General features: G+C 55.8%; 2 protein-coding genes across 7 annotated transcripts in view; one reads left to right on the plus strand and one right to left on the minus strand.

Annotated features, from left to right (window-relative positions):
- Nucleotides 1-3,427, plus strand: part of SZT2 (SZT2 subunit of KICSTOR complex) — a 54,857-nt gene extending 51,430 nt beyond the window's left edge. For all 6 annotated transcript variants that reach the window (XM_068200047.1, XM_068200042.1, XM_068200044.1 and 3 more), the window contains exons 71-72: nucleotides 96-164; nucleotides 2,703-3,427. In XM_068200047.1, coding sequence (XP_068056148.1) covers nucleotides 96-164; nucleotides 2,703-2,846 — 213 coding nt within the window. In that variant the 3' untranslated portion in view covers nucleotides 2,847-3,427. The remainder of the gene's footprint in view (nucleotides 1-95; nucleotides 165-2,702) is intronic.
- Nucleotides 3,428-4,014: 587 nt separating this feature from the next.
- HYI (hydroxypyruvate isomerase (putative)) lies at nucleotides 4,015-6,978 on the minus strand. The gene is made up of 8 exons (XM_068200049.1): nucleotides 6,728-6,978; nucleotides 6,540-6,651; nucleotides 5,278-5,392; nucleotides 5,073-5,151; nucleotides 4,892-4,941; nucleotides 4,647-4,716; nucleotides 4,336-4,470; nucleotides 4,015-4,145 (listed from the first exon to the last, which is right to left on the minus strand). The coding sequence occupies exons 1-8, from the start codon at nucleotides 6,921-6,923 to the stop codon at nucleotides 4,057-4,059; spliced, it is 846 nt and encodes a 281-aa protein (XP_068056150.1). The 5' UTR covers nucleotides 6,924-6,978; the 3' UTR covers nucleotides 4,015-4,056.
- Nucleotides 6,979-26,052: the final 19,074 nt, after the last annotated feature.

The following is a 26,052-nucleotide window of genomic DNA, read 5'->3' on the forward strand; positions in this document are numbered from 1 at the left end:
ACAGCCCACTGCCCACCTGCAGCCTCTGTCCCTGTGTCCCTGTCCTGAGTTCTGTACTGGCTCCTTTCTAACGTGCTCTGTGACTCTCTTGACAGGTTGTGCTCAACCAGAAGTTCACAGATTGCTTTGTTCTTGTGTTTCTTGATTCTCATTCAGGAAAAACGGTGAGTCCTTGGGAGCAGAACAACAGCTTTGTTGGCTCAGGCCAGGAATCTGTCTAGATTGATCCAGTGGTGGCCAGGGGCAGGTGTGTGTGAGAACACGACCAGGTCAAGAAGCTTGTAATGCTTCTCCTAAATACTGTCCCAGCATGTGCAAATCTGTAGCTTAGGCCCATACTGGACTAGAAGTGGCCTTTGCATTTATTTAATAGCTCTCCACAGCTTTATTTCCTTTGGTTAATTTCTGGTATTCTTGATTTCCCCTGCTTTGCAGCTCCGTGAGGCAGTTGCAGTCAAGGTGAAGAACTTCCCTGGCTTATTTTTGAAACTCTTACTGTTCTTTCCATGTGATGTCCCTTTGTCTTGTATTAGACAAGAGTGAACACTTGATCCTCTTTTCCTTCACAGGATTGCTTTTGGATCATTTTCTCAGCTGTCTCTCTATCCAGGCTAAGCAGTCCTTCTGTTTTCAGTCCAAAGTCAGATCACACTGGATCTGGATGGGAGGGGTCACCAGTGCTGTGGGCTGCTCCTTCCTACCTGGGCAGAAAGGAAGGGGACCTGCACTGTCAGGGTCCTAGCAAACCTGCAAGGGCCTTTGCCTTCACTGAACTTGAGGGCAAAAATACTTTGCTTTCAGCTGTGTTCCCAGGCAGGGTACAGGATGGGTCACAGGGAATGCAGCTCTGTTGTAGATGTCGGCGAACCCAATGGGAAGAATGATGATGTCTGACTTAGTTCAGAAGGCTGAATGAATTCTTTATTATAATTATGCTATGATACATTAATATACTATATAAAAGAGGATACTAAAAACTACATGCTACTCTCTCTAACTATCCTATCTAACTCCCTCACAACTCGTGACCCTGTTCTCCAGAGTCCAGACACAGGTGGATCCGATTGGCCATCAGGCCCAAACAATCCACCGTGATCCAACCAAATGATCACTCTAGGTAAACAATTCTCCAGACACATTCCACAAGAGAAAAACAAGGAGCAGAAATAGAAATTGTTTTCTCTTTCATTTCTCTCTGTGTACCTTTATGAAAAATCCTGAAAAAGAGAGAAATATGTTTGCCACACAGCTCCATGTGAGAGTAGGGGATCTGCAAGAGGCTTCAGTCCACAATAAGGTTTCTGCAGAGACTGCAGAGTAACTGATGCCATGCCACATCTGAAAAGCAGGTAGGGGAGACAGAAGAGGTGGTGTTTGCTGGAAGGCTGCTCAGAGCCTCCTGCCACCTCATGGTCATAGTGTCACCTTGTGGTCATTGATATGATAAACCCAGAACCTCCATCCCCTCTCCCAGTGACTCTCATTTTGTAACAGAAATCCTTTGTTTTCATAACATTGTATTTTGTGCTTAGCATTCATCCCATTATTGTGGCCTCTCAAAACTCTCTCAGAGCTTTTTTTTTTTTTTTTGGCATTATCCCAGTCCCCTTTTGTATTAGTGCCTCAAATTTTATCAGCATACTCCTCATCTTTGTACCAGACTTGTTAAAGTACTAGGCAGTGTGAGTCCCAAAGCCTGTCCTGAAAGAACTCTTATCTGTAACCTCTCTCCATGTCCCCTTTCAGCACTGCTGTGTTCTAATCTTATAATTTTTGAGTTAATTCCTATCTTTTCAGCTTACCTAAATTTTCCCATGTGACACCACATCAAATCCGTCCTGAATCTCAGATAAGATGTACCATGATTCCTTTGTCTAGAAATATTATCTTATCAAAGAGTTTTAGCATTAGCACATCACTTTAGTAACACTGAGCTGCATTTCCCTCATGGTTCTGTCTCCCCCAGTCTGCTCCAAAGCCTTGCATGCTGCTGGAGCTGGGCTCACAAATAACTTCCTTTCTCCTCCTAAATGATAGTGGTATATTTGCTGTTTTGTAGTTACACAGCTCTTCTCATGGCTTTACCAGTTTGTAAAGGACCCTGGCTACTGGATGTGCTGCATTTCAACTCTGGAGAACATCCTGTCCCTGTGTCTCGCCTCCATGACACTGATCTGAGTGCACTGAGTCACGTTTTTGTTCTGCTTCAGCTCCTGCAACCTCTGCCTGCTCCCTATTCCTCTCTTTTCAGTACAGTCACTAGTCAGAGTGGAGCAGGCAGCATTTATTTTTAGGATTGCAGTTATTACATTTAATCTCCTCCCCTTCCCCATTTGTTGCACTCCTACTCTTTCCCTTAGAAGAAGAAATTTCCCTCTAATTTCCCTGGAAGCTCCTGTTATTGTGGATGCAGTAGGATCCCCTCCTCTCCTGTGGCTGCTGCCAGGATTGGTGTAACTGCAGATGCATGAGAGCTGGGACAGAGTGGGCAAGTCCTTGCACTGAATTTCCAGCAGAAAAATTGGGAGGAAGCTCAAACATACTCTGTCACAGGAAGAGGCACTAGCTTAGTGCCCTTGGCATTTTGGGACTTCTCCCAGTATTTGCCTGACACTGCCAAAAAAGTGTCCACACACCTGGGCCAGGGACTGCACAGTGCTTGTCTGCAGCCTGTCCCCTGACCCTCTCCTCCCTCTTGGCAGAGCCTCACTGTGGTTTTCCGGGAGCCGTTCCCAGTGCAGCCCCAGAACAGCGAGAGTCCTCTGCCACAGCTTGTGTCCACGTACCATCACCTGGAGTCAGTGATCAACACTGCCTGCTTCAACCTGTGGACAGGCCTGCTCTAGCACCAGCACCCCCATCCCGGAGCAACGCCTATTCCGACCTCGGCACGGCCATGCCATGGGTGACCATGGGGAAGAACGGGTCTCTGGGGGGACCTGTGCGTGGGCACTGCAGGCAGTGCTGCCAGTGGCACACATGGCTACTGGCCTGAGGAGCCTGGGGAGGTGCAGTTCATCGCTGCCTGGGTGGTATGGCCCTTGTGTGCTGTTTTCAGTGGGTTTGATACTGAATGGCCTTGAACCAAACAGCAAGGGCAGGAACTTGGCTGCAGCAGAACAATTCTCAGGGACATGGCTTCGGCATCCATAGATGAGTTCTGCCTGCTGGAAGGCACTGAGGAGTGTGCACAGCACCATCTTCTGCCCAGGGCAGCACTGCACAGTGCTCTGGCTTTAGGAGGAAAGACTGCTGAGTGCAGGACTGCCTGACTGGCAGTGAGGACAACTGCTTCTGGCCTTTTGCTTTCATTGGGAGAGCATGAATGGAACAGGAAGGGTAAACTGGATCAGAGGAAGGTTTTATGGAGGTGTACATTTGAGCCATTGGTCTGTCTGTGAAATAAACTGAACCAGATCCCTGCTCAGTCGCTGTAGGCTGTGGAAAGCTGCCTGTGGAGGATGCAGAGCAGCCCTGGCTACTGGGCTGGCTGGGTTTGCTCTGGAATCTTACACTTGCTCCAGAACAGTAGCAGCAGGACAGTCAGCCTTGAGTATCCATGTGCAGGCAGCCTGTTACCTTGGATCAGCCAGCCAGGGGACTGCATGCTTCATTTGCAGCTCTGCTGCAGAGTCACAGCCCTGCTGCCAGTGCTGGACACTGGCAACAGCCTTGAGAACTTCAGTACCTGGAAGTCCAAAGTGTTCTTTCCACAACTTCAGGCACCAGCTGGAATGCTCCCCTTACTGGGGAGACTGGAAACCTCTCCCTGGACACCCCTGCAGACTGGAAGTGAAAGTTTTCTCTGTACCTGAAGTCACCTACAGTGGTGCCTGAGCCATCACTAAATTGAACACACTACAGGTGGTACTTCTGTAGATGAGGGTCCAACATCTTGGGCTGGCCCAGTAGAGCCTGGGGAAGGGAAATAACATAGATGCTCCTAATCTCATTCTAGGAAATCATCCCACCCACCACACTCCCCTAGTCCTAGAAAAGACACATGCTCCTCTGTTAAGCCATTGCTTTGTCTTTTATTCTCATGGTTTTCTAGTTTTACTTGGCTGTCTTGCTGGTCCCACCATGCTGCCGCCCTCGGCTTTCCCAGTAGGATCGCAGCCAGCCCAGACCTTCCAGGGTGTCTCCTGCAGTGACAGATAAGGTCTCCTGCTGCAGCTGGAGAAGCTGGAGCAGCTTTTGTTCAGGACAGAGCCTTCATCCCCAGGTAGGGATGACACCCTGTGCCTCCCAGGACCTGCCTGTCTTTGCACAGTACGCAGCCAGCTGGTCTGTGTTTGGACCTGCCGTGGGGCTCGGACCTGCAGGCCTACTCACCCTTCGGAGCATACTCGCACCCCACATAGCCAGTGTAACCGAGGGACTCCAGGAGCTCGAAGATGTAGGGGAAGTTCAACTCCCCAGAGCTATCAGGCTCGTGCCGCCCTGGTACCTGTGCAATCTGGATATGACCTAGGGAGGGAAGAGGAGAGGCCATGCCCAAGGCAGCTCTGCCTGCAGCCTTCTTTGGCCACAAGACAAAGGTCAGCCAAGAGCAGCCCCACACCCCCAGCCAGCTACAGCAGAGCCTGGAGTAGGAGGGCCCTCTCTCAAAGCCACTCCCCAGTGGTCCAGGCGCAGGGTGTTACCGATGAGTGGGAAGTAGGTCTCCAGGTTGCGTGACAAATTGCCATCCATGATCTGGCAGTGAAAAAGGTCCTGGGGTGAGAGAGGAAAATGAAGGGTGCAGCTGGTCAGCAGTGAGCAATTAAGGACAGCTGTGCTATGGTCCCTGTCCACTGTCCCCAAGAGGGTATAACAAACCCATGGCCACCAGAACTCCTTTGTGGACCTGTGCAAGTTTCTCTCATGGAGAGCTTCAATGCTGACTCACCAGCTGCAGCTTCAGGTTGGGCCGTCCCACTTTCTCCAGGATGGCAGCAGCTAAGGGGGCAAGAAATGAGAAACCATTGCCCCCAAGGTGGAAGCTTTGCAGAGAAGCCCCAGAGGACCCCCTTTATCAACTGTGGAGATCCTTCTCCTCCTCTGAAGGAGACTCTTGTTGTCTGCTTTACCTTGGTGTGGGGTGTTCAGATAGTAGCGAGGGTCAGTGATACGGTTGTTAATAGGCTCCAACAGTCCAATCATGTCTTCCTGTAACACAGTACTGTCACCCTGCGGAGCATCCTGTCATCTCTGCAGCAGGAAGCATAACTTCCCTATGCCAGGCTGGGTATCCTAAGAGCTACACACTCAAAGCAGGACCCATTCCCCACTTACTTGGGACAGGAGGTCAGCAGTGTATCTGAGATTCTCAATGAAGGTGGTTTCCATCTCACCTGCCACTGCAGCCCGGTCTGTGCCCAAGGGAACCCGCCCAGCCATCACATGAATCCTACAGGCACAGAAAGATAATCACAGGCAGCAACTGCGAGCAGCTGGCCTGATCTAATACACCTTCCTCTGCTGATGGAAAAGGGGGCCAGGCTGGGGGAGCAGACACAGAAAGGGGTAAGAAGAGCCATCTCTCCTGCAGGAGGCACAACAGCAGCCAGTGAGCTGCCAGCCAGGATGCAAATATGCACCATTCCACCTCAATGCACAGAGGAATGACTTTGAACCTTTTGCCTGACAAATCACAGACCTTGCTTCTTCTCTCTTTTGTTAACTGCCTTTAGCTCTTTCACCCTGACTCTGGAGCTTTCTTGGGCTCTTGCTCCTTGGGGAGCCCCAAACCAGCATGCTGGGCAACTGGCATGCTGCTTTTGCCAGGGACCTGCCTTATGCTTGGTGTCACTGCTTGCTGGCTGTGAGCAGGGAGGGGACAGTGCCACATGCTGGACTGCCCTGCCATGAAAAGCTCAAGCGCCAGGCCATCTTCAGCCACTACTGGGGGAAGGCACACAGTAGAAACAAAAACCTTTTCAATGTGCCTGTACCAGTGTGCAAATGGTGCTGGGCAGCCTCCGGACTGCCTAGCCCATGCCCTCCACAGGGCTTTGGACTGAGTTGCAACAGGAAAGAATAGTGCAAAGAAAGTGGAATAAAAGGGCCCTGTTGGTTTGCTGAAGGGAGCTGTGCCAGGCTAATTGCATCTTTTATGGTGTCTCTGCTGTGCTGGAGTCAGCATGGCCTCAATAAAGCAACTGTTGTGGTGTCCTGGTGGAAACGATTGGTGCAGTTGAGGAGGAAAAAGGGAGGATTATCCTGAGGACTGATGTGTGGAGGTCAGAACAAGAGCCTCTACTGCGAATGGCAGGGTCAGGTTCGTGCCTGGCAGCTCTGGGCCCGCTCCCAGCGAGCAGGCTGAGGCCGCGGCCCCGCACAGCGGGGTCTGCCCCGAGCTGGCTCCTTCCCGACGCAGCCGAGCAGGAGATGCTGCCCGGGACAGGCTCCGTGACCCGGCGGCGGCAGGCACCGCGGGGCAAAGGGCAGGCTGCGCTCGGGCGCAGCGCTGGAGCAGGAGGGCAGCAGAGGAAGCCCCCCAGGGCAGCCGCGGGGCCGGGGGCGCGGCCGGAGCGGGGGTCTCGCCTCGCACCTACCTGGGGCAGCCCACAGCCCTGGCGTAGTGCACGGCCGCCTCCAGGCCCTGCCGGAAGGCTGCCTGCCGCCCTGGCACGGCCGCCAGCCCCAGCTCGCCCGCCTCCTGGTCCCCTGGGAGAGAGTGGCAGGGTCGCCGGAGGGTCCTCGCTACCCCACGCACGGGGGGAGCAGCGGGACGCGGCCGTACCGGGGGGGGTGTTGAGGAGCGCGATCTGCACCCGCGCCCGCTCCGCCGCGGCCCGCAGCTCCTGGGCCGGGCAGCCCGCCGGCCAAGCCGCCTCCACTGCTCCGAACCCGGCGGCCGCCGCCGCCTCCAGCCGCGCCGGCAGCGCCGGGAGCTCCGGGAAGAGCCACGAGAGGTTGGCGGAGAAGCGCAGCGCCATGGCGGCGGGGCGGGGCGGGCCTGGGCGGTGCTCCCGCGGCCACTCCGGGCACCGCGTCCCGCCCGGGCAGCCCCGGTCCTCCCGCAGAGCGCAGCGAGCCCCCATCGGCGGCGGCAGTGCCGGGCTCAGCCCTGCGGGCGTGCGGCGCGCTGAGGGCTCCGGGACGTGCCTGCGGCCGTGAGTGAGCGGCCCCACGCCGCGCCCCCGCGGGCAGAGGCGGCTCCGTGCCGCCTGAGACACGCGTGGGGTTCCCGGCTGCGCCTGAGGGTCTGCGGGACAGGGCCGTGCTGGGGGCGCGTGGAGCCGCGCGGCTGGAATTCACTCTGGGAAAGGAGGTTTTGCCAGGTGTTGGCCTGACACACGCGAAGCGCCCTCTTAATTGGTTTCCTGGGGAGCTTGTCTCTGACAGCGTCTCATTATGCGAGAAACGCTCTCTCCTTTTGTCCCATGCTCTGCATATTTTACCATAAAATGTTCATTTCCACTTCTGCAGAGCTGTGGCTCGGGCGTGCAGCAGTGTGACCCCGGCGGTGCCCGTAGGCAGCCCCGCGCTCCCAGTCCCCATTCCCCGTGCTCTGTGTCTCCAGGTACTCTCGCAGGCTGCACGGGTGGGGTGCGTGTCCTGTTCTGCCCATGCCCGGGGGCTCTGCTGTCGCTGACAGAAGGGGTACCATGAGCCGTGGACATTTTGCAACCCCTTGTGTTTCAGCTTGTTCCTGGGGGCTCCTACCCCGTGCCGGGAGAGCCCTGCATGGTCCGACTCCTCTGTCACTGCTGCAGTAGCCCTCTGCAGCCCCAGGCAACTGCAAGCCCCAGGAATTCGCTGTGCTGTGGGAGCACAGCCTGGGCAGAGGCCAGCCACAGCAACAGGTTTTTGGTGGGGGGTCAGTGCCGGGATAGTGCCAGCGAAGGGGATAACAGTGGTGAAGCTACCCACTAAGGAGTCTCAACTCAATTAAAGCTATTGATTAATCAATTAGAAGAGGCTTGACTCAACTTCTCAGTAATAGTACAAACTGTCAATTGCAGGGAGTGGCATCCATGTCCTCGGGATGCAAAGGGGCCAAGAGAGAAAAAGCCTCTCCACAGGACTAAGCACCAACCCAGCCCCGCCTCCCCACCTATACACCAAGACCAGTGTAACCCCATGACGGCTGTGCCCTGAGCCCTATCACCCCTGCTGGGTGTCCCTCCCAGCTCCCCGGTGTTGGGGCAGGCTTTGCCGAGTGATGTGACGCGGCTGGCTGCATGTATATGTCCAGCTCTCCTCCTTATCCAGCACACATGTCCCCGGGACACAGACTGCTCCCTGCCGGCAGCCGCCATGCCAGGGGAGTGCTGCACCTTATACATGTCCTGTGGCCTCACTCTGTGGTGCACAGGGGTTGTCGTCCTCTTCAGTCTCTTCCAGGAGGTATCTGAGTGCAGGTGGGTGGATTGCAGAGCTGCACAGTCATTGGAATCCCTAGAAAGAGAGCTGGTGCCTGCCTGACCTGGGGCTGCAGCCTCACTGGGTCCTTGCACCTCAGAAAGGCATTCACTGAGGCCATGCATCGCCCCGGCAGCCCTGGTTGCATCTCCAGCTGGAGCCCAGGCCCCTGGCAGGGTCAAAGCCCAGGAGTCAATGTGTGGGAGCAGGAAAGCTTTGCTGGGGTGGGGGTGTCAGTGAATAACACAGAACTGAGCCCCAGCATGTGAGTGACCTGAGCAACCAGATGGGAATGCACAGAGCCCTCGGGTAAACCTGCCCTGCGATGGCAGGCGAAGCTGAGGGCTCTGTGCTGAAGCATTAATAGCATCTTTATGTCTCTGGTAATATATTGCATTGATTTTCTCATGTTATAACTGCAGTTCCTGCATTGCAGGCCGGTGTTTTGTCACTTTACCTTGACAGGACGCTGAGGATTTACTCCCTGCCGTGGCACACACAGCTCTGGAGCCGTCTCACACTGCTGCTGGGGTCTGTGCTCAGCAGCCTCTATGTGAGGAGCCGGCACAATGAGCATGGGGTCAGATGGGCTCCGTATCCCCAAGGAAGATGAGGAGGGGGCTGAGTGGGGTGCTGGAGAGGGAGGGCAGCTCTGTACCAAGCATCTCTGCTGCTGCCCGTGAGTTTTATTAGCCTGAAGAAAACGTAGCTTCTGCACATTTTATTGTCAAGCTGACATTTTGTTGCAGACCCAGCTCTGGCCTCTGTGATGGCTGGGACGGGGAGGTGGCAGTGCTTTGGGGTGCCCTGCGGTGCCAACAGCAGAAGCCAAGCCAGCCCCCCACCCTGAGCCCACTGAAGTGGGGACACCAGTCCTCCCAGTACCCCATAAATCTCTCATCTCATTTTGCTACAGGGCAGGTTTTATCTTTCTCCTTTATGAAAGATGCTTTAATTTAAATTGACATTTCTGTATTGTAACTGCTTATTCCAGGCTCCCAGGTGGCTCATCTGGCCCCCCGGAGGCCATGAGGGATGAGGTGCTGTGGGCTGGGGTGTCTGGATGGCACCATTCCACTGACACTTCTTACCCTCTCCCATTCTGCCCTGCACCCTGTAGCTGTGCAAGGGAATCCAGGGCTCAGGCTGGAAGAGGGCATCCCAGGCATCCCTTCCCCCCAAGCTTTCTTCTCTCCTCTAAAGCACCCCAATATTTTGCAGCCATGTTTGGATTTTGGCTTTTATAGGGAGTAAATTTTAACCTCTTTATGTGTACAAAAGGGCTGGGAAAAATAATCCACATGTGACCCAGCGTCTTGTGGACGCAGCTGTGGGAGTTTTGCTTGTATTAAATCTCATGATTTTTCACCAAAGATGGTCTTCCTTAAACCTGTGCCCTCGGGATGCAAAGAGGCCAAGAGAGAAAAAGCCTCTCCACAGGACCCAGCACCAATCCAGCCCCACCTCCCCACCTATACACCAAGACCAGTGTAACCCCATGACGGCTGTGCCCTGAGCCCCATCACCCCTGCTGGGTGTCCCTCCCAGCTCCCCGGTGTTGGGGCAGGCTTTGCCGAGTGATGCGACGCGGCTGGCTGCATGTATATGTCCAGCTCTCCTCCTTACCCAGAATCCCACCTGATTTTCTTGGACCTCCTTGTTTTCATGGCTGTGGGTACCAGTGGTGGTTTGACTCAGGGACCTGGCACTGAAGAGAGGTGGCAGTCCTGGTGCCCGCTGGGGACTCCTTGGTGGGATTGTCACTCTGTCAAGTCCTCCTCTGCTTACCCTGGTCAGTGCATACTGTACAGAGTTAATTTGTTAATTAGTGTCTTTCTGCTGCTGAGCCACCTGTTTTCTGCCGTTGAAGTCTGCTGTGCCCTTCAGCCACCTTTCTTGCTCAGTTTCCACCTCCTAAAATGAAGAAGCTGCCTTCTGCTGCTAATGATGGGGTGCAGCAGGACTGTGCCACAGCTGGGACTTGTCCTGGTCCTGTGGGGTCCTCCCTTCTGGACCCCCTTTCTCCTCCTCCTATTCCTCTTCTTCATCTTCCTGGACCCCCTTTCTCCTCCTCCTCTTCCTTTTCTTCATCCTTGCCTTCTTATTCTATTTCTTCTTCCTCCTCTGCTCCTTCCCCTCCATCCCTCCAGCCCCTCCATATCTCCTCCATTCCCCTGTTCCCCTATCCCCTCTGCCCTTCTGTCCCCTCCATTTTTCTGGTTGCAGGCACTGCACAGCACATGAGAGATGCAGGGAAAGATGGCAGTCCCTCCCAAAGCTGTGACAGAGATTCCTGCAGGATGCCTTAATAAGAACATTGTCCAGCTCAAGCCTCACTTTCTTTCAACCTCCAAAAACACATGAATATACAGAAAATCTATACACCAAGTTATGGGAAACGAAAGCCCAACCTTTGCCAACGTACGGCTATGCTTCATCAAGAAGGATTCAACTGGGTGCAAACATGATATAAATCCCAGCAGAGCCAAATTAAGGACTGAGCACCCCTGCTTCCCTGCAGCTCCCAGCAGGGGTGGGCTCTCCATCAGCTGGCCAGGATTTTCTTGCTCTTCCAAGATTTTGTAGGAAATTAATGAGGAGGCCAAATTCTCCTCCAGCTCTTGGAGGAGGCCAGGGCGGGCGGTGCCTGGGCCCGCTGAGCTGGCAGATGTTGTTTAACATTCCCAGCAGTAATTAATAGACGGTTTCATCACTCTTGTACAATTCAAGCATGTTGTCCTGCTTCTCTCCAAATACAGAGCAGAAATATTTGTTAAACGTGGCTGGTATTTTCGCCTCATCATTAGTGCTCGAGCAGCTCCAGCGGCTCCAGGATTTATTGCTGTGCCAAAATTTCTTTTGGCCTCATGATGCTGCCACCATCCCTCCCTCCACTGTTGGCCCCTCCTGTCAAGAGGCTTCCTTTATCACTTTCCCTCTGACTGATGTCCTGCTGGTTGCACCCTCTCCTTTACATCATGATTATGGATTCCTCCCTTTTCCATTCATTACAGAGCAGGAGGATGGGCTTTGGCCAAACCATCTCCCTGACCAGGGCACCCTGTGGAATTCAACCCAGAAAAGGTCTGCAGGGATCACACCCACTACCCAGCACCCATGGTGGGATGCAGGGGAAGGGCTCCCCTGGGGGTGCTTCACCCACAGCGTCCGGGTAGGCTGGTGAGGCCGCCCCAAGCAATGACATATGTGGGGGCACAGCCTGGGTTGGGCTGGGCACAGCATGGTGACATCCAGCAGTGGCCTGGGAGCAGGACAGAGCTGCCTTGAGGGAAGTGGCAGCCCATTAGCCAGCATTGCCGGCACCCCAGGGAATCACTGCAACTACAAATTAATCGGAACCTCCCAGCTCATCATTAGTTATTAATAGTACATATTAGTTATTAGCTATTAGTTATTCATAGGAGCCTGCCAGCTTGCTAGCAGTTCACTCACAAACAAAAGCGAGCAGGTTCTCCCCAGGAGTGCCCTGCTCATGGCACAGCGTCAGTCCCCATGCCTAGAGTGGGGTCATAGTGGGGACACAGGGAACAGGCACTCAGCAGGGCCCTAGTGGCCAACCTGATAGGGGAAAGCAGGGCCCAGGGAAGGAAGGGAATGCTCCCACTGCGTGCCTGGCTGAGCCGAGGCTGACCAGGTGCCCGGGCATCTAAGTTCAGCCCTACCCTGCCTGCAGATGCAGAGAACCTATACAGCCCGGCATCTCCAGGGCACAGCCGGCCCCTGGCTCTCACCCCCTCCCACAGCCCCATGAGGCTCAGTGACCAGCCCCAGCAACGCTGGCCCCAGCACACTCAGCCCCATCCCCGACGCCGTGGGGCACAGGAGCCGGTCCTTGTGGCTCTCCTCCTCGGCACAGCCCGCTGCAGCCCAGTCACCATGTTAAGCCATCTCTTAATTAATCAGGCTGATTGTAATGTGTTTTTAGGGCATTAAAATTCAATTGTGGAATTCTCCGCTGGCTGGGCTCGCAATGAATACAGAAGTTTGCCTAATTAGAGCTGACACGCAGCCGGCGGGAGAACCAGACAAACAGCCCCGCCAGGGCTGCCCACCTCGGGCCCCTCGCCTGGCCCCAACACCCCCATCCCTGCCGCTGTGGGGACCAGCACCGACCACCCTCGCCGTGGGCACCCAGCCCCTGCCCGGGGCACAGGGAGGGCAGCGCTGCCTGGCCCTGGTATCCTTGGGGACAGCCTCATCTGTCCCCAGCCTGTGCCAAACCCCTGTCCGGGCACCAGGCAAGAGCGGAAGAGATGTTTCCTTATCGGCAGCATCAGGTCTTCGTTGTCATTACTACAGCAATTATCATCTCATTTGGAGTCTTTAGCTGCCATAATCTGTCTCTTGCACTGATTTATTCCGCAGGTCTCTTCCCCAGACGTGCAGGAGAGAAAGAGTCATCAATAAGGAGTCAACGAGCTCCATCTCCCGGGAAAGCCTCTTCCCATCCGGAGCTGAGCAGCGGTGCCCTGGGGCTGGACTGTCCTCCCGGAGCAGAGCAGGGCTGTCCCCACGCAGCACATGGGCGGGACCGAACCGAAACCTGTCACTTCCCAGCACCATTGCGGAGCTGTTTCCCCCAAACCTGGTGCGTGTTGATGATTTCAGCTGCTGCTGGCACCAGCACACACGGGGCTGAACTGGCCGCGCACACACAGGTGGGCTGGGAAGCAGAGGAGGGTGGTGAACAGGCAGCCAGGGGCCACTGCGTGCGGGTGCCAGAGCTCCCTGGGCGGGGTTATCGCTCCTGCCTGGCCCTGGCGTGCTCGTGCCAGCAAAGCCCTGCTCTCCCCTCCTGCTCCTCTGCCCACATCTCCATCCCTGCCAGGAGGGAGCCGTGCTGGCCGGGCTCCAGGCAAGCGGGGCTGTGTTGTGGGGCTCCAAGCTGGTGCATCCCTTGGGAAGGGCCCTGCAGTGACAGGTGATGCAGTGGGAGCCATCTGCTCACGCTTGCTCCCCACTGCCCGGGTCTCCCTGGGCATCACTCTGGGGCTGGAGAGGAGTCTCCTGAGTACTGTGAGCAGCCACCCATCTCTCTCCATACACAGGGGACCCCGGGTGTAGGGGCTGGTGGCAGCAGTCACCCTAGCACTCAGCAGTCACTCCTGAGCACATGGAGCAGGATGTCATCCCTGCAGTGTCCCCAGGAGAGATTCTGTGTCTCCACAGCCCATAGTGCCCATCCCTGTTCCCACCCACAATCCCTTGTTTGTAGCAGGGTCCCTGAGGCAAGTGTGGTGTCAGCAGGACAAGGGGAAGTGACGAGGTTTGTGCACAGGTAGGAAGTCACTGCCCGAGTCCCCACAGCACAGCTGAGCCTGGCAGTGGGGCACAGTGAATTGGGGCAGGCAGGGTGGCAGTGATGCCATTGCTCCTCACAGCTCCATCTCCAGTTCAGTGACTCGGCTCCCATCCCACCGCTGCACCCACCACAGCTCAACCTGCCTAATGGAATCCACTTACATGCAAAATCCCCAGAAAAAAAGTGGTAATTAATGAAGTCCCTTTCATTACCATTATGCAAATGCGATTAATTTCAGCTGTTATGAATATGCAAATATTACAATTATGCTCTAATTGCCAATGTGTGTAAGGGAGTGGGCAGAATATCAAGTCTCAGACCAGGGCCCAGGAGCTTTGGGGTGCAGAGTCACTCCAGGATGTTTCAGGCAGGAGAGGGAAGCCCAGCTAGAGGGGCTCTACCTGCTCCTGTGGGCTCAGCAGAAGTGTGTGTGAGGGAACAGGCAGCAGGGACATAGGTCAGCCACTACCTGCCTGTGTCATGGATCCTGCATGGGCTCCTTCTACCCACGCCCCAGTGTGCCAGGAGAGGTTCCACAGCTCCACACTGCATCATGACCCCTAACCCCTCTGCCAGGTAATCCTGTCCCCAACTACACTGTCCCTCCACTCCCACTTCTGTTCAGACTCACATGACAGTCACTGGGCTGCAGGGAGGAGAAGGCAGAGGAGGAGGAAGGCTACCAGGCAACGTGGTGCTACAGGGCTGGAGGCAAATGGCAGCAAATGGAGGCAGACATGTGTCCTGACCCTGCTCCCTGCCAGCTGAGGCAATGCCGGCCCCATGCCCACACCCAATGCCACTGCTTTTAGTAAATCCCAGCTGTGTGTCACTGGTTCTGCTGCAATCTCAGGATGCAGCCACTGTCACCCTTGCCATAAGGGGATCCTGTCCTCTGAGCCAGCTGAGCCCTCCAGCCCTTCACTCACCATTTAGTTGGGGGTTTGGCATGTCCTGGGGTGCTGTGGGCATGGTGGGGCTGGTGGCAGTCAGCACATCACAGGTGCTCTGGCAGGGCTGCAGCAAGAGGGCTGTGGCCATTTCCTGCATGGGGCCACGGGATGTTCTGTTTGGGACCGTAGGGATGCCCTGCGCGGGTCTCCTCCCGCCGGAAGGCAGGCAGGCAGCAGTCGGGGCCCGGGCCGTGCAGCCGGCAGCCAGCAGGCTGTGCTCCTGCTCCCCACAGCACTCGGAAGTCACGCAGGGAAATGCCGGAGCAGGGCACTGCGCACCGGCCGTGCCGCCGCCTCTCGCCCCGCGCTCCGCCTGTCCCGGCCTCCGCACGGGGCAGCCCCGAGCCAGTCCCAGCTGTGCTTGGAGCCGGTCCCAGCTGTGCCTGCAGCTGGCAAAAGCATCTTTCCCCAAGCAGAGCAGCCCACATCTGCCCCAGCAACTCCCAGCCCGGTCCTGCCATCCCTGTCCGGCCAAGCGCCCCATCCCAGCCGTCACAACGGCCCCGGACTCGCGGAGAGCAGGAGCGGTCCCTGCCCCTCCCGGATGAAGGGTGCTGGCCACTGGCTGTGCTCCGTGCAGGGGCTCTGTTGTGCCACAGAGGAGGGGTGTGCTGGCTGAGGAGACCTTCTTTCCCAATAGCTCTCATTCCATCACCCCAGCCCCCCACTGCAGCCTTTGGTCTCCTGTCCCTACTGGTGCAGGCTGCCACCCAGGGAAGGTGGCAGAGGAATAGGGCTGTTAGGACACTTCCCTCCTTGCAACGACCCCAGTGCCTGCTTTCCACAGCCCCAGCAAGCCCATTTCCATAGCCAGCGAGACTGATGGCTCTGAGGCTGGGGAGACTTTTCTTCACCCACCACCACAAGTCTCTTTTCCACAGTGGCAGGGACTGGTTGGAATACACATTTCCCCCCCTGTGCCTCCGATGTGGGGATGAAGCGAGACTCCTCCATTACTCATGCTAGTCTGAGCACCATGTGCCTTACTGGAGGACTGCTCACACACAGGGAGGAGAAACCAAGCAAGGCAGCAGGATGCCCAGTGGCTGGCAGGGACAGGCAGCCCCCATGCCTGCACCCAGTGGCACAGCCTGGGCTTGTCCCCAGCCCCACATCCCCAAATCTCTCTGGCTTCTTACCATGGGGCTCAGCTAGGAAGAAGAAGGAGGAGATTGAGAGGCTCCTCAGAGCTGCCTCTTGGTTTCCAAGGCGATGAGACATAATGGCTGTTCATCCCGGCAGGGTCATCCCTCTGCACTGGAACTGGAAGAAGGGGCTGAGGATCAGCTGCAGCCCCCAGCCCCGGCATTCCAGCTCCCCACCCTGTTGGGATGTGCTGAGCACCCACAGCCTTGTCCCCGCCGGAGCCAGCTCTGCTCCGTGCAGGTCAGCACTAGCTGAGCACTGCTCAGGGGCACAGTTTACTTCACACAAGCTGTTCCCTCTCAGTCACCATTAGGGCCAGGGAGGGGGCACGATGCTTGATTCCCCCACACAGCTGCCACCATGTCCTGCAGATGCTGATGGGGTATCAGTCCTGGCGTGACCCTCAAAGGTTTTAAACCAAGTGTGGGCCACCCATGGGTGCTGTCACCACTGTGTCCAGTGGTCCTCTAGTGATTTGCAGCAGGTGCTTGGTGTTCTATTCCCTGGGATGTGACAAAGGCACAGTCACAGCCCTGCTCCCTGTGATGCCCCTTGTGTTTTCCCAACTAATTGAATTCAGAGAGATTTCTTCCCAGCAGTGTCAATCGATGAACCCCGTGTTATCAGCCCCCGCCCCCCGCTCCCCGCCCCCTGCCCCCCGCCCTTGGGATGGATATGGGCAAAGGGAAAAATTGGATTTGCAGCCATTTTCATTGGGATTTAATTGGGCAGTCTCACCTCGTTGCCTTAATCCCGGGCACTGACGTGCGCAGCAGAGACGGCAGCTCCCCTTATTTATCACTTTTCAAATATTTGCCTCTTTGCAGTTGTGGGAAATCGATGCTCCTGCCTGTGGCATGCCGGGAGCGACCTGGCCGGGCGGCCGGGCGACTGGGGATCCATCAGCCGCTGCCATCGCTATCGACAGGGCGATTGGGGTTTAAGAGGCACTTTGATAGCAGAACCGGCACACATTAAGTGCTCGTCATCAGGGGATGATCATGACTTATTACTGCTAATTCTCCCCGCGCAGCGGCAGGGCTGCAGGGCTCTTCCTCGCTAATCGCTGCCCGGCTCCGCGCCGAGGCGCCGGCGGGAGGTTCTCCCCGCGCTCCCGGGGGACAGACAGGGTGCTGGCTAACCCCCGTGCTCCCGCTTCGGTCCTCGCTGCCTTTGGGGGTCTTTGTCCCCAGGGCGCGGGGTATCGTTGGAGAGCTGGGGGTTTTCTCTGCCCCTTCACCACATATCCACATATTCCCCACCTGAGGGCGGCTGAGCCCCTGCCAAGTTCCTGCCAGCCCGGATGGGATGGTGGAGGGACTGCAAAGCTCTGGTGCAGCCACAGGCACGGGTGTCTGTGGAGGGGACAGGTGCCCACGCTGTCCCCCTCACCTCTCACTGAGCATTCTCTGGCCCTGGGGAATACATCCTGGTCACCGAGGGCCTCAGCTGGACAGGAGACAGGACCAGCATCTGTGAGAATGGCAGCACTGCCAAGGAATCCTGTACAGCTGATGTGTAGCCCAGGGATGGAGGACAGCTGGTCTGTATGGTGTCCATGTTTCCTGCAGTCTGAAGTGGGGGGGAAACTCTTCCTAAGCTCATTCCAGGTAGCCCTCAGTGATCTTGGTCACTGTCATGATAGCTTGGCTCTGGTCCCATGTTCAGCTCCCTGTATCCCTCCTCCCCAGGCTGCTCCAGGATCCCTGTGAAAACCTGGGCAGCCTCCAGTTCCCTGGTGGAGATACTGTGGGGCAGCCACATGGGCTCTTGCTGTGAAACCAGCCAGATTAGTGTCATTGAGCCCTGTCACTTGGAAGGTGTCCAGTAATGAGCAACCAGAAAGAGAGGGATCCTCAGTGGCAGCAAACAGACACTGCTGTCACCATGCAGTGCCTCTGGCACACCAGGGCTACCAGCTCTGTGCTGGCAGAGGGACCATAGGACCAATGCAAGGGATGGAAGCAGCAAGTGGTCCTGTCCTGTTCCCTCTGCGAGGGATCCCCTCCCAACAGCAGCACTGAGACGGGTGGGGGATGCTCCTGGGCTGCACAGAGGTCCCCCAGCCATGGTGCAGAGGACAAAGTTCTTGGCAGCTGGATGCCAGAGCCTTGCCAGCATGGGATGGGCATACCCCAAAGGAAGGGCATGTGGAACTGGGAATGACTCCATGCCTGGCTGCTGCAATCTTGATGAAATCCATCCATCATCCATCCATCCATCCATCCATCCTTTCATCTATTCATTCCTCCATCCCTTTCTTCCTCCCTTGGCTCTCTCTTTCCAGTCAGGCTTGAGCTCATGTCCTGGTCTGTCCATCTTGGGTCACACTGGGGCTGGCTGCTCTGGCAGTGAGGACACTGCTTCTCATTTCCAGCTCAAATTTTTCCACAGCCAGTTCAAACCCATCATTCCTATGCCGATGCTGTGCTCCAGCCTGGCAATGCTGTGCCCTCCTGTGTGCTCATCCTCATGTGTGCTCAGAGAAGGACCCTATGTCCTCCAGGTCCTGGAAGTCTCCATGGGGACACCCGCAGGTGGACAGTTGGATGCTCTCAGAGGGTCTGAGCCCAGTTTCCCTCCACAGCTCCTTGTCCTGTGCTCTTGCCCTGTGTCCCCTGCTGCCTGCCCTGGCAGCTCGTGGTGTGTGTACCCTGCTCCCAGAGCCACCCCTGGTGTGACTGGCTTCACCGCTTGTGCTCACTGCAGTGGGGCTCACTGCTCTCAGCCCCACAGGTAGCCTTTAACAAGGGACCTGATGAAATAAAGGGGTTAAACCAGGTTAAACCAGGCCCATGGGGCTGGTGACATGCTGCTGACTGCTGGCTCGCATGGCCTCAGTGCCACGGCCACCAGTGACTCCAGTGGGATTCCCCAGGGCTGTGGTGCTCATCCTGGTGTGAGGACCTGTTATCATCACAGGATGCTCTTGAAAGGGCACAGGGGCCATCTTCCCTCCCTGCCACTGCCATGTAGAAGCCCCTTTCTAGAGATGAAAGATTCAGCAGAGGCTGATCTGGGGTCTGGGGCTATGGAGGATGGGAATTTGTTTCCCTGTTAAGAGCTGGGTTTGGCTTTTTTAGCAGCCTGTTTATGGGAATGGAACCACCCCAGCGTGAATTATTCATGGCCCCTCACAGGCTCATTCTCAAAATATCAATTTCTCCCAGTCATGTCAAGCAGCACTTAAGCCTAAAAGCCTTGTTAAAATGAACCACTGGCCTAGTGAGCTGGGGAGGGGATGGAAGCAACCAGGAGCAGAGCTCTGCAGGGGGATCCTGCCCTTGGCCTCTGCACCCACCTCACAGATCCTGGAGCCACGGGTCAGGAATTGCAGGAGAAGACCTGGCATGGGGTGGAGGGTTGGCATGGGGATGGCAGGCATCACCCCGGAGGGGAGCAAGGAAGGTGATTGCAGTGCCTGGGGACACTCCCTCAGGCTGTCTCCTGGACAAGCTGCTCTTCTCAGGCAGAAGGGATATGCAGATCTCCCTGCTCTGGGCATCACGGCAGCATTTATGGAGCCACATGAGGAATTAATCAGGTGGAGGAACAGGGACAAGTGCAGGCATTAGCAGAGGGAGCTGCTGCAGCACAAACCAAGACAGCTGTGGCCACAGATGCCACAGTGATGCTCTCCTCCCGCAGGGCTGCAGCTGGGACACTGGGACCCCCATGCATTTGCACAGAGCCCTGCTCAGCAAGTCCTCCTCCCTGGCTGGGGACCATCAGTGCCAAACCCTCTGCTCTCCTGCTAGCACAGGGAGGAGGGCAGGGCAGGCAGGCTGAGGGCATCTCCAGCTACCCCAGCAGGGCAGCCCCACATGGCAGCAGGGACCTTGCAGGCAACAGCTGGGCTGGAGCAGCACTGTAGGTAATTACTAATTAAAATGCAGATGCTCCCCAAACTGCAACTTTTAGTTTCTCTAGCAACTGCTAAATCGAAAGCAATGAGGCAGGGAAACACCAAGTGATGCTGTGGGTGCCACCATGCCAGTGCTGGTGTCAGTGCTGTCAGGGGATGCTGGTCCTGCTCTGGCACACCCCAACCACACCCCACAGCCTCCTGTGGCATTTCCAGCCTAGCTGCTGGGAACAGAGTTGGTGGGTGTCCCAAGCTGGACGGGGCTGAGCCCACAGGGGCCAGCAGGCAGCATCCTGCCCTCCCCCGGCTTCACACAATGCAGTTCCCTGCAGCCCATGGGCAGGAGGGGCTCAGCCCCCAGCAAGGCTGGATTTATTCCTTGTCACCTGCTTCAAGCCCACCACCTGCTGCAGATTTCCTCAGCCTCGCTAGCCCCCAGCAGGCCTGTGCATCCTGCCCTTGCCCTGTGTTCACAGTGGTGTCAGGTGAGTGGAGAGCCCACGGCCAGACAGGGTGGCCCAAAGCAGAGATGGGGGCTGGTTTTCCACAGAACCAACTGCTCAAAGGAAGGCAAAAAACCTAAACAAATAGAAAACTCAGAGATTAATGTGCCCTGCCCTCAGAGTTGTGTTGAAATGTGTTTCAGGAAGGAAGACACCCCATTTCTTGTTAAATCTATACCAAGCACATCACCTCATGTTGCAGCTTGCTCTGCTGTGCTTTTCCTGGCACCTCAGGCTGTGATGCTGCAGCAAACCATCTTCTTCCTCATGGTCATTTCTCAAATCTTCCACACACCGGGGAAGTTTTCAAAATCTCACATTACCTGTTGCTGCAAACAGTAAATAGTTTTAGTCCCCAGGGCCTCTCCTTCCCATAGCCTTTCTCTGATGTTTCCCCATTAACAAGACCAGGTAGGGAATCTGTCCATGGGCAGGTTTTTAATCCATCTACTCTGTCCTCTTAATTCCTCATAAAACAAGTTTTTCATCAAAATGCCATGTGGCAATAAGTGAAATGCTGAAGGGAAATCCATGGTGCTTTGCTGGTGGAGCTGTCTGTGCCTGCCAGGCTCTGCTCCTGCCCAAAGAAGCAGTGGGTCTGTTGTACAGAGCTGATAGGGAACATGTAGTGGGTTCCCTCTTGGCTCCTTGACATGACCCCAGATGAACTCTCCACCTTTTCACTGAGTTCAACATGTCCCCACTTGGTCTTTGCTTTTTGCACCATCCCTTTTTCTTTGCCATCTTTGTCCAGGGGAAAGCAGCTCTGCCTCCAACACGGGGTTTAGGCCACGCTTGAGGTTTTGGGCATGGCTCTATTTTCCCCTCTTTTGTCTAAATTAATGTCTGGAGGACTCATCAACAAGACCCCTCTGCAATGGGGTGATCTACCTGCACCCACAGACCTGCCCCTGCTGCACCTGCAGTTCTTGCCAGGTTCCCTCCTGCTGCAGGGCTGTGGGTCACCCTCCCACTGGCATTATCAGCTCCAAAGTGAGTGCCAGAGGGGCTGCACAGGTGCCCTGGGTGGGAGGATGTCAGCATGTGACAGTGTAATAATTTCCATGGCAACAGTATATGACAGCACTGTTTGCTGCTCCCCGGTGTTGGTGCCAGCGCCTGGAGCTTGGGTGGCCCCTTGGTGTGTTCTCCTGGAAGGAGCAGCACGGCACGGTCACCTTCTGCCAAAGGCGGGGTGCAGAGCGCTGCCATGAGCCTGAGACCCACCTGAGCAAACCCACAGCTGGTCCCTGACCACCTCTGTGAACGTGGGACAGAGCTGTGCCCACGGATGGCTCAGTGGAGGCATGTGGAAGCCTGGGATCCCCTTGCCCAGGTGCCCTTGCTCTGCAGGGAGGGCAGAAGCCACTCGGGAGCACGACAACAAAGTGGGTGCCACGGCTCTGCCACCAGCATGAACTCCTGTCCCTGGCAGGCACAGGACAAGGCAGCATCCCCGTGTGCCCTGCACCCTTTCCCAAATGAAGGCACCGACATGCAGATACTGAGCACAGCACCCCCGCTCCGAGCAGAGCCAGCGGGAGCCAGCTCTAAGCCCTGGTCCGTGGGGGTCTGGCAGCTCCCACTTCCTCTGCTCCTGCCATTCTGCAGCCCACGCTGCGCCCAGGGTGAGCCTCCAGGGGCCATGGGCTGGAGCTGAGCATGTCGGGGCTTCATGGCCAGCTGGGAACATGACAGGTAGGGAGGGACAGAGGGCAGGTGACCAGCACGTGAGTGCTCAGCCTTCCTCCCTGATGCTCAGAGACCTGCCAGGGAGAATGGAGTGGGCACTTAATCTCCCCCTGTAAGTTTAATTAATGGGCTGCAGCACTCATTCTGTGCTGCCTTAATTGGTACAAGCTGCAAACGCTGTGGAGCCTGGAAAAAAACATTTGGAAATGAAAAATATATTAAGCAGGAAACAGATCAATGGTTCTTAATGAAGCTGATTCGGGGGCTGCCTGTCGTCGAGGGGCCAGGACCTGGGAGACACAGCTGCTGCCCAGGCTCCATGGCCCAGGCACCCGCCCTCCTTAGTGAAATGAGCAGCCCTCGGGACCAGAGCATCAGCCCCACTCCTGTCTGCAGGAGAGTCATCTGGGGCTGTACCTCACCTGTGTGGGGGGCTGTGGGGCTATGGGGCTCTTCCTCAACATTTTTGAGGGCAGCTTGAAATCTCCTTGCAACAGCTGGAAAAGCCAGCCCTGCTCAGCTGGAGCCCCCTTCCACCCCTGCACGGCTGGAGAGGCACCCCAGGCACAGCAGAAAAATCACCTCTGCACATCTTCAGCCTCTGGAACAGCTGTAAAGACCACCCAGGGTACATCTGGAAGGGTAATCTCAGCACAGCTAGCCCTTGTGAGGCTGCCCCAAGAGCACATCCAGTCCCAAGGGCCCGGAGTGGGGTTGCTGAGGACTGTGGGCAGAGCTGGCTGTGTTTCACTGTGGTGCTTTAATGGGAATTTCTCCCTTTGCATGGGGCAGGGGCATGGCTGGGCTGATCTCCTTGAGGGGGCCAGGGGTGCAGAGCTGTGCTGAGGGCTGTAATTGCCTCAGCTGTGCACAGAACATTAGCTGTGCTTCCCAGATATTTACACAGAGGAAAACAAAGTCATAACTCACCAAATAAATAATCTCCCAGGCGCGGCACTCGGGGAGCAGGTGCCCTCTTGCACTCATGCATCTGGCCCAGCACGGAGCATCCTCCATCATCCCTTGGGGGCTGGTAGGACCCCTTAGGACACACACACTGAGGGGCAGAGAGGGTGCCCAGTGAGCTGAGGGGTGTCATGGGTGCTGGGATGCAGTAGTGCAATCCTCCCCACTGAGGGCAGAGGGGTGAGACACCAAGGACTGGCTGTAGACAGCTGCATGTCCCAGCTCTTGTGCAGATCACCATAGCTCCTGGACCCTCCAAAGCCGTGGGGCCAGGGGAGCCCTGCAGGTATCCCACATGCCAATGTACACCCCAAGAGCACCCATTGCCTAAAGTCCAGGCCCATGAGACCTATAAATCTCCCTGAGTCCTGCGTGGGAGCAGAATGCCACATGGGAAATGGGGAGCTCAGCACTGGCCTGTTTCACACAATACATTTCATTTAATATTTGGCATTTCACTTCATTTACTTGACAGCCAGCTAACAAATTAGCACGGCATGGTATCAATAGCTCCAGACTGTGTGGATTAAAATCTGTTTAACCAATAGATCTGAAGAATAAAATAGTAAATGAGAGCAGAGTGGCTGCAAGGGCTGGGACTCCGCTGGGGCTTCAGCACAGCTGGGAGAAGAGCAAACTGTGTTCTGACATCCAAGGGGGATCAGCCACCAGGTCACCAAGTGGGAGGACCCCGTGGCGTTCAGTGCTGGCAGGAGCCCAGCATAGCTTGGCCCAGCTGCGATCAGGCAGCTGTGGGGACCAGCAGCCCCTCCCTGCCCCTTGGCTGCCCGGCTGGTTTGGCAATAGGCTGGGGTCTTCAGGGACCACTTTGATTTCCTGATGCTAAATCCCAGCCCCACTAATGTGATTGCTAACAGCATGTGGCCCCTAATAGGGAAAGTACCCTGTAGCCTGCCTGCCTGCTTGGTACAAATTGCAAATCTTGTTACAGGGGTTGTGTCCAGATTTTTAACATGATAATAGCTCCCCTGCTCAATTATGCCTCTGGCTCAGTGTCCTGATGGTCCCCAAGAAAGGGTTAAGCAGCTGCACTCTGCCTGCTCAGGAGGCAGAGATGGGAGGACAGGGGTGGTTTATGGGAGTCCCATCATGATGCCCAAAGGTCTCCAGAGCTGCCCTTTGGTGGCAGTAGCCCCAAAGGGTCCCCAGTGATTCCTGGCTGGGGAATGCTGCCTATGCTGCCTCACACGTGGCCCCTGCCCCGTGGATCTGGCTCCTGGTGCTAATCCCAGGGCTGGGCAGCAGCAGATGAAGCCTAGTGCTGCATTAGTTTCTCTCCCACCAGCCCTGGGCACGGCCATACTGCTCCCAGTCAGCCATGCATAGGCTGCTCCTCACAGTGTCTAGTCAGAAAAAGGGAGGAAAAAAATGGATAAATAATTTAAAACATGAAATCCTTTGCACCTCTTTAATGCTTTGCACTTTCAAGGCCCGGTGTCCCTGTTAATTAGTGAATCACATCAAACACTCTCGCCTTGCATCTCTCCTGGTCTTGCTGTCCCTGCTGTCCCCAACCCTTCCCAGGTCCCCTGGCATGTCACCAACAACCCCTTCCCAGCTTGGGGCTCTGTGGTAGAAGCTCTGGCCTGGACAGACAGTCCCAGTGCAGCACTGAGGTGCCCACAGGCTTCCCACGACATCCCCCTGTCCTGTCCCTCGCTGTTCCCGTTGTCACTGGGATTATGGTGGGCGCTGTGGTGGAGGGATGGTGAGACTGTCACACTTAGGCTGACATTACATATTCCTTACTCAATATCTTTTTCAAGCTTTTGAGCGTGTTACAGAATTGAGACCACGTAAGTACAGGGATCATTTTCCTTCTCCCGCCTCCAAAACTCAGTCACCCTGCAACAGGGTGTAATAGCTGTTTAGCAACATGCAGGGATGTTACTCAGCAGGGGGAGAAGGATCCCACGTCCCTGAAAGGTGATGGATGCGTAAGTGTAAATTACTCCATCCGAGTATTTACCTGCAAAAGTGGTGAGCTGGGGCACGGGGGTCGTGCTCAGCCCCCACTGGGGGTACACGCTGCTCTCAGCTCTGCACTCCTCCCCAGCCCTCCCGCCTCGGGAGCCAGCCCTGCTCCCAAGGGACGCACAGCTGTGTCACCAGCCAGCCCTGCTCCTGGGGTCAGACGGGATGCTGGGTGTCCCTGGCCCCGTTGCAGGCAGGGCAGCAGGAAGAGGCAGGGCTGCTGCCCACGAACAGTCCTGGGTGTGTGCCTGCTGCCTGCAGTGTCACAGAAGTAGGGTTTAGTCCAAACAAAGAGGTGTTTTCAGAAGGCTGAAAATAATAACACAAACCCTAATTTAAAATTATATTAGGCTATCAATTACTCCCCAAGCGTCCAAGAGCTCCACTGCCAGCATCAAATTGCCAGCTGTGATAAATGGTTTTATTGGAATTTCATAAGGTCTGAATTATTTGCAGATAGGAAATTTTCATAGATTAATTAAAATTTTGTAACAAGCTGAAGTGGTTTGTGTCAATCCCCCTCATGACTGGCCTAGGGCAGGCTTGGGACTCTAATTTCCCCAGGTTGTCCCCAGGACCACCATGGCAGGGGTGGCCTTGCTAGTGCCAGAGGAGCATTGCAAGGAACAATCCTGTGTGTTTGGCAGATTTGAAGAGACAATTATCAAACCCTGAATGGCTGGATGATTGCAACGTGTTTGGCTTGAGCCAGGACTATCCAGCGTCATTTCTTGTATTAGAGTTCTTCTAATACTTCAGTAAAGAGTGAGCAGAGGAAAAACCACTCGATAGTTTATTCAGATTTTCAAAAAGCCTTTTGACAAGATCCAGCACAGGAGGTTACTATAGAAATTAAATTGTCGTGGAGCGAGAGGCAAAGTATTGCCATGGATCAAAGGCTCACCAAGAGAGAGAAAACAGAGGAGGAATAAACGGGCAGCTGTCATCCCAGCACAGGGCAGCTGCGGGGGCTTGCAGGCTCTGCCATGGCCCTGTGTCACTTAACATATCTGTGGGGCATCGGGAGAAGAAGCAGCACTTTGAGAGACACCATGGAGCTCTAGGAGGGTTTGAGGCTATTGCATGTGGGAGGTGCAGTGTGGCAGGCAGGTCATGGCAGCGCTGCTGGGCCAAGCTGCAGCACTCACTGCTTTGCCTGCCCAGCTCTGTTGGTGCTTGGGGCACACCCCGGGCACAGCAGCAGCACCAGCAGCAGCAGCAGCAGCAGCCGCATCCAGCTTCTCCCAGCTCCTGGGC

Source organism: Anomalospiza imberbis, chromosome 9 (genome assembly GCF_031753505.1).
Source record: "Anomalospiza imberbis isolate Cuckoo-Finch-1a 21T00152 chromosome 9, ASM3175350v1, whole genome shotgun sequence".
Classification (NCBI taxonomy): Eukaryota; Metazoa; Chordata; class Aves; order Passeriformes; family Viduidae; genus Anomalospiza; species Anomalospiza imberbis.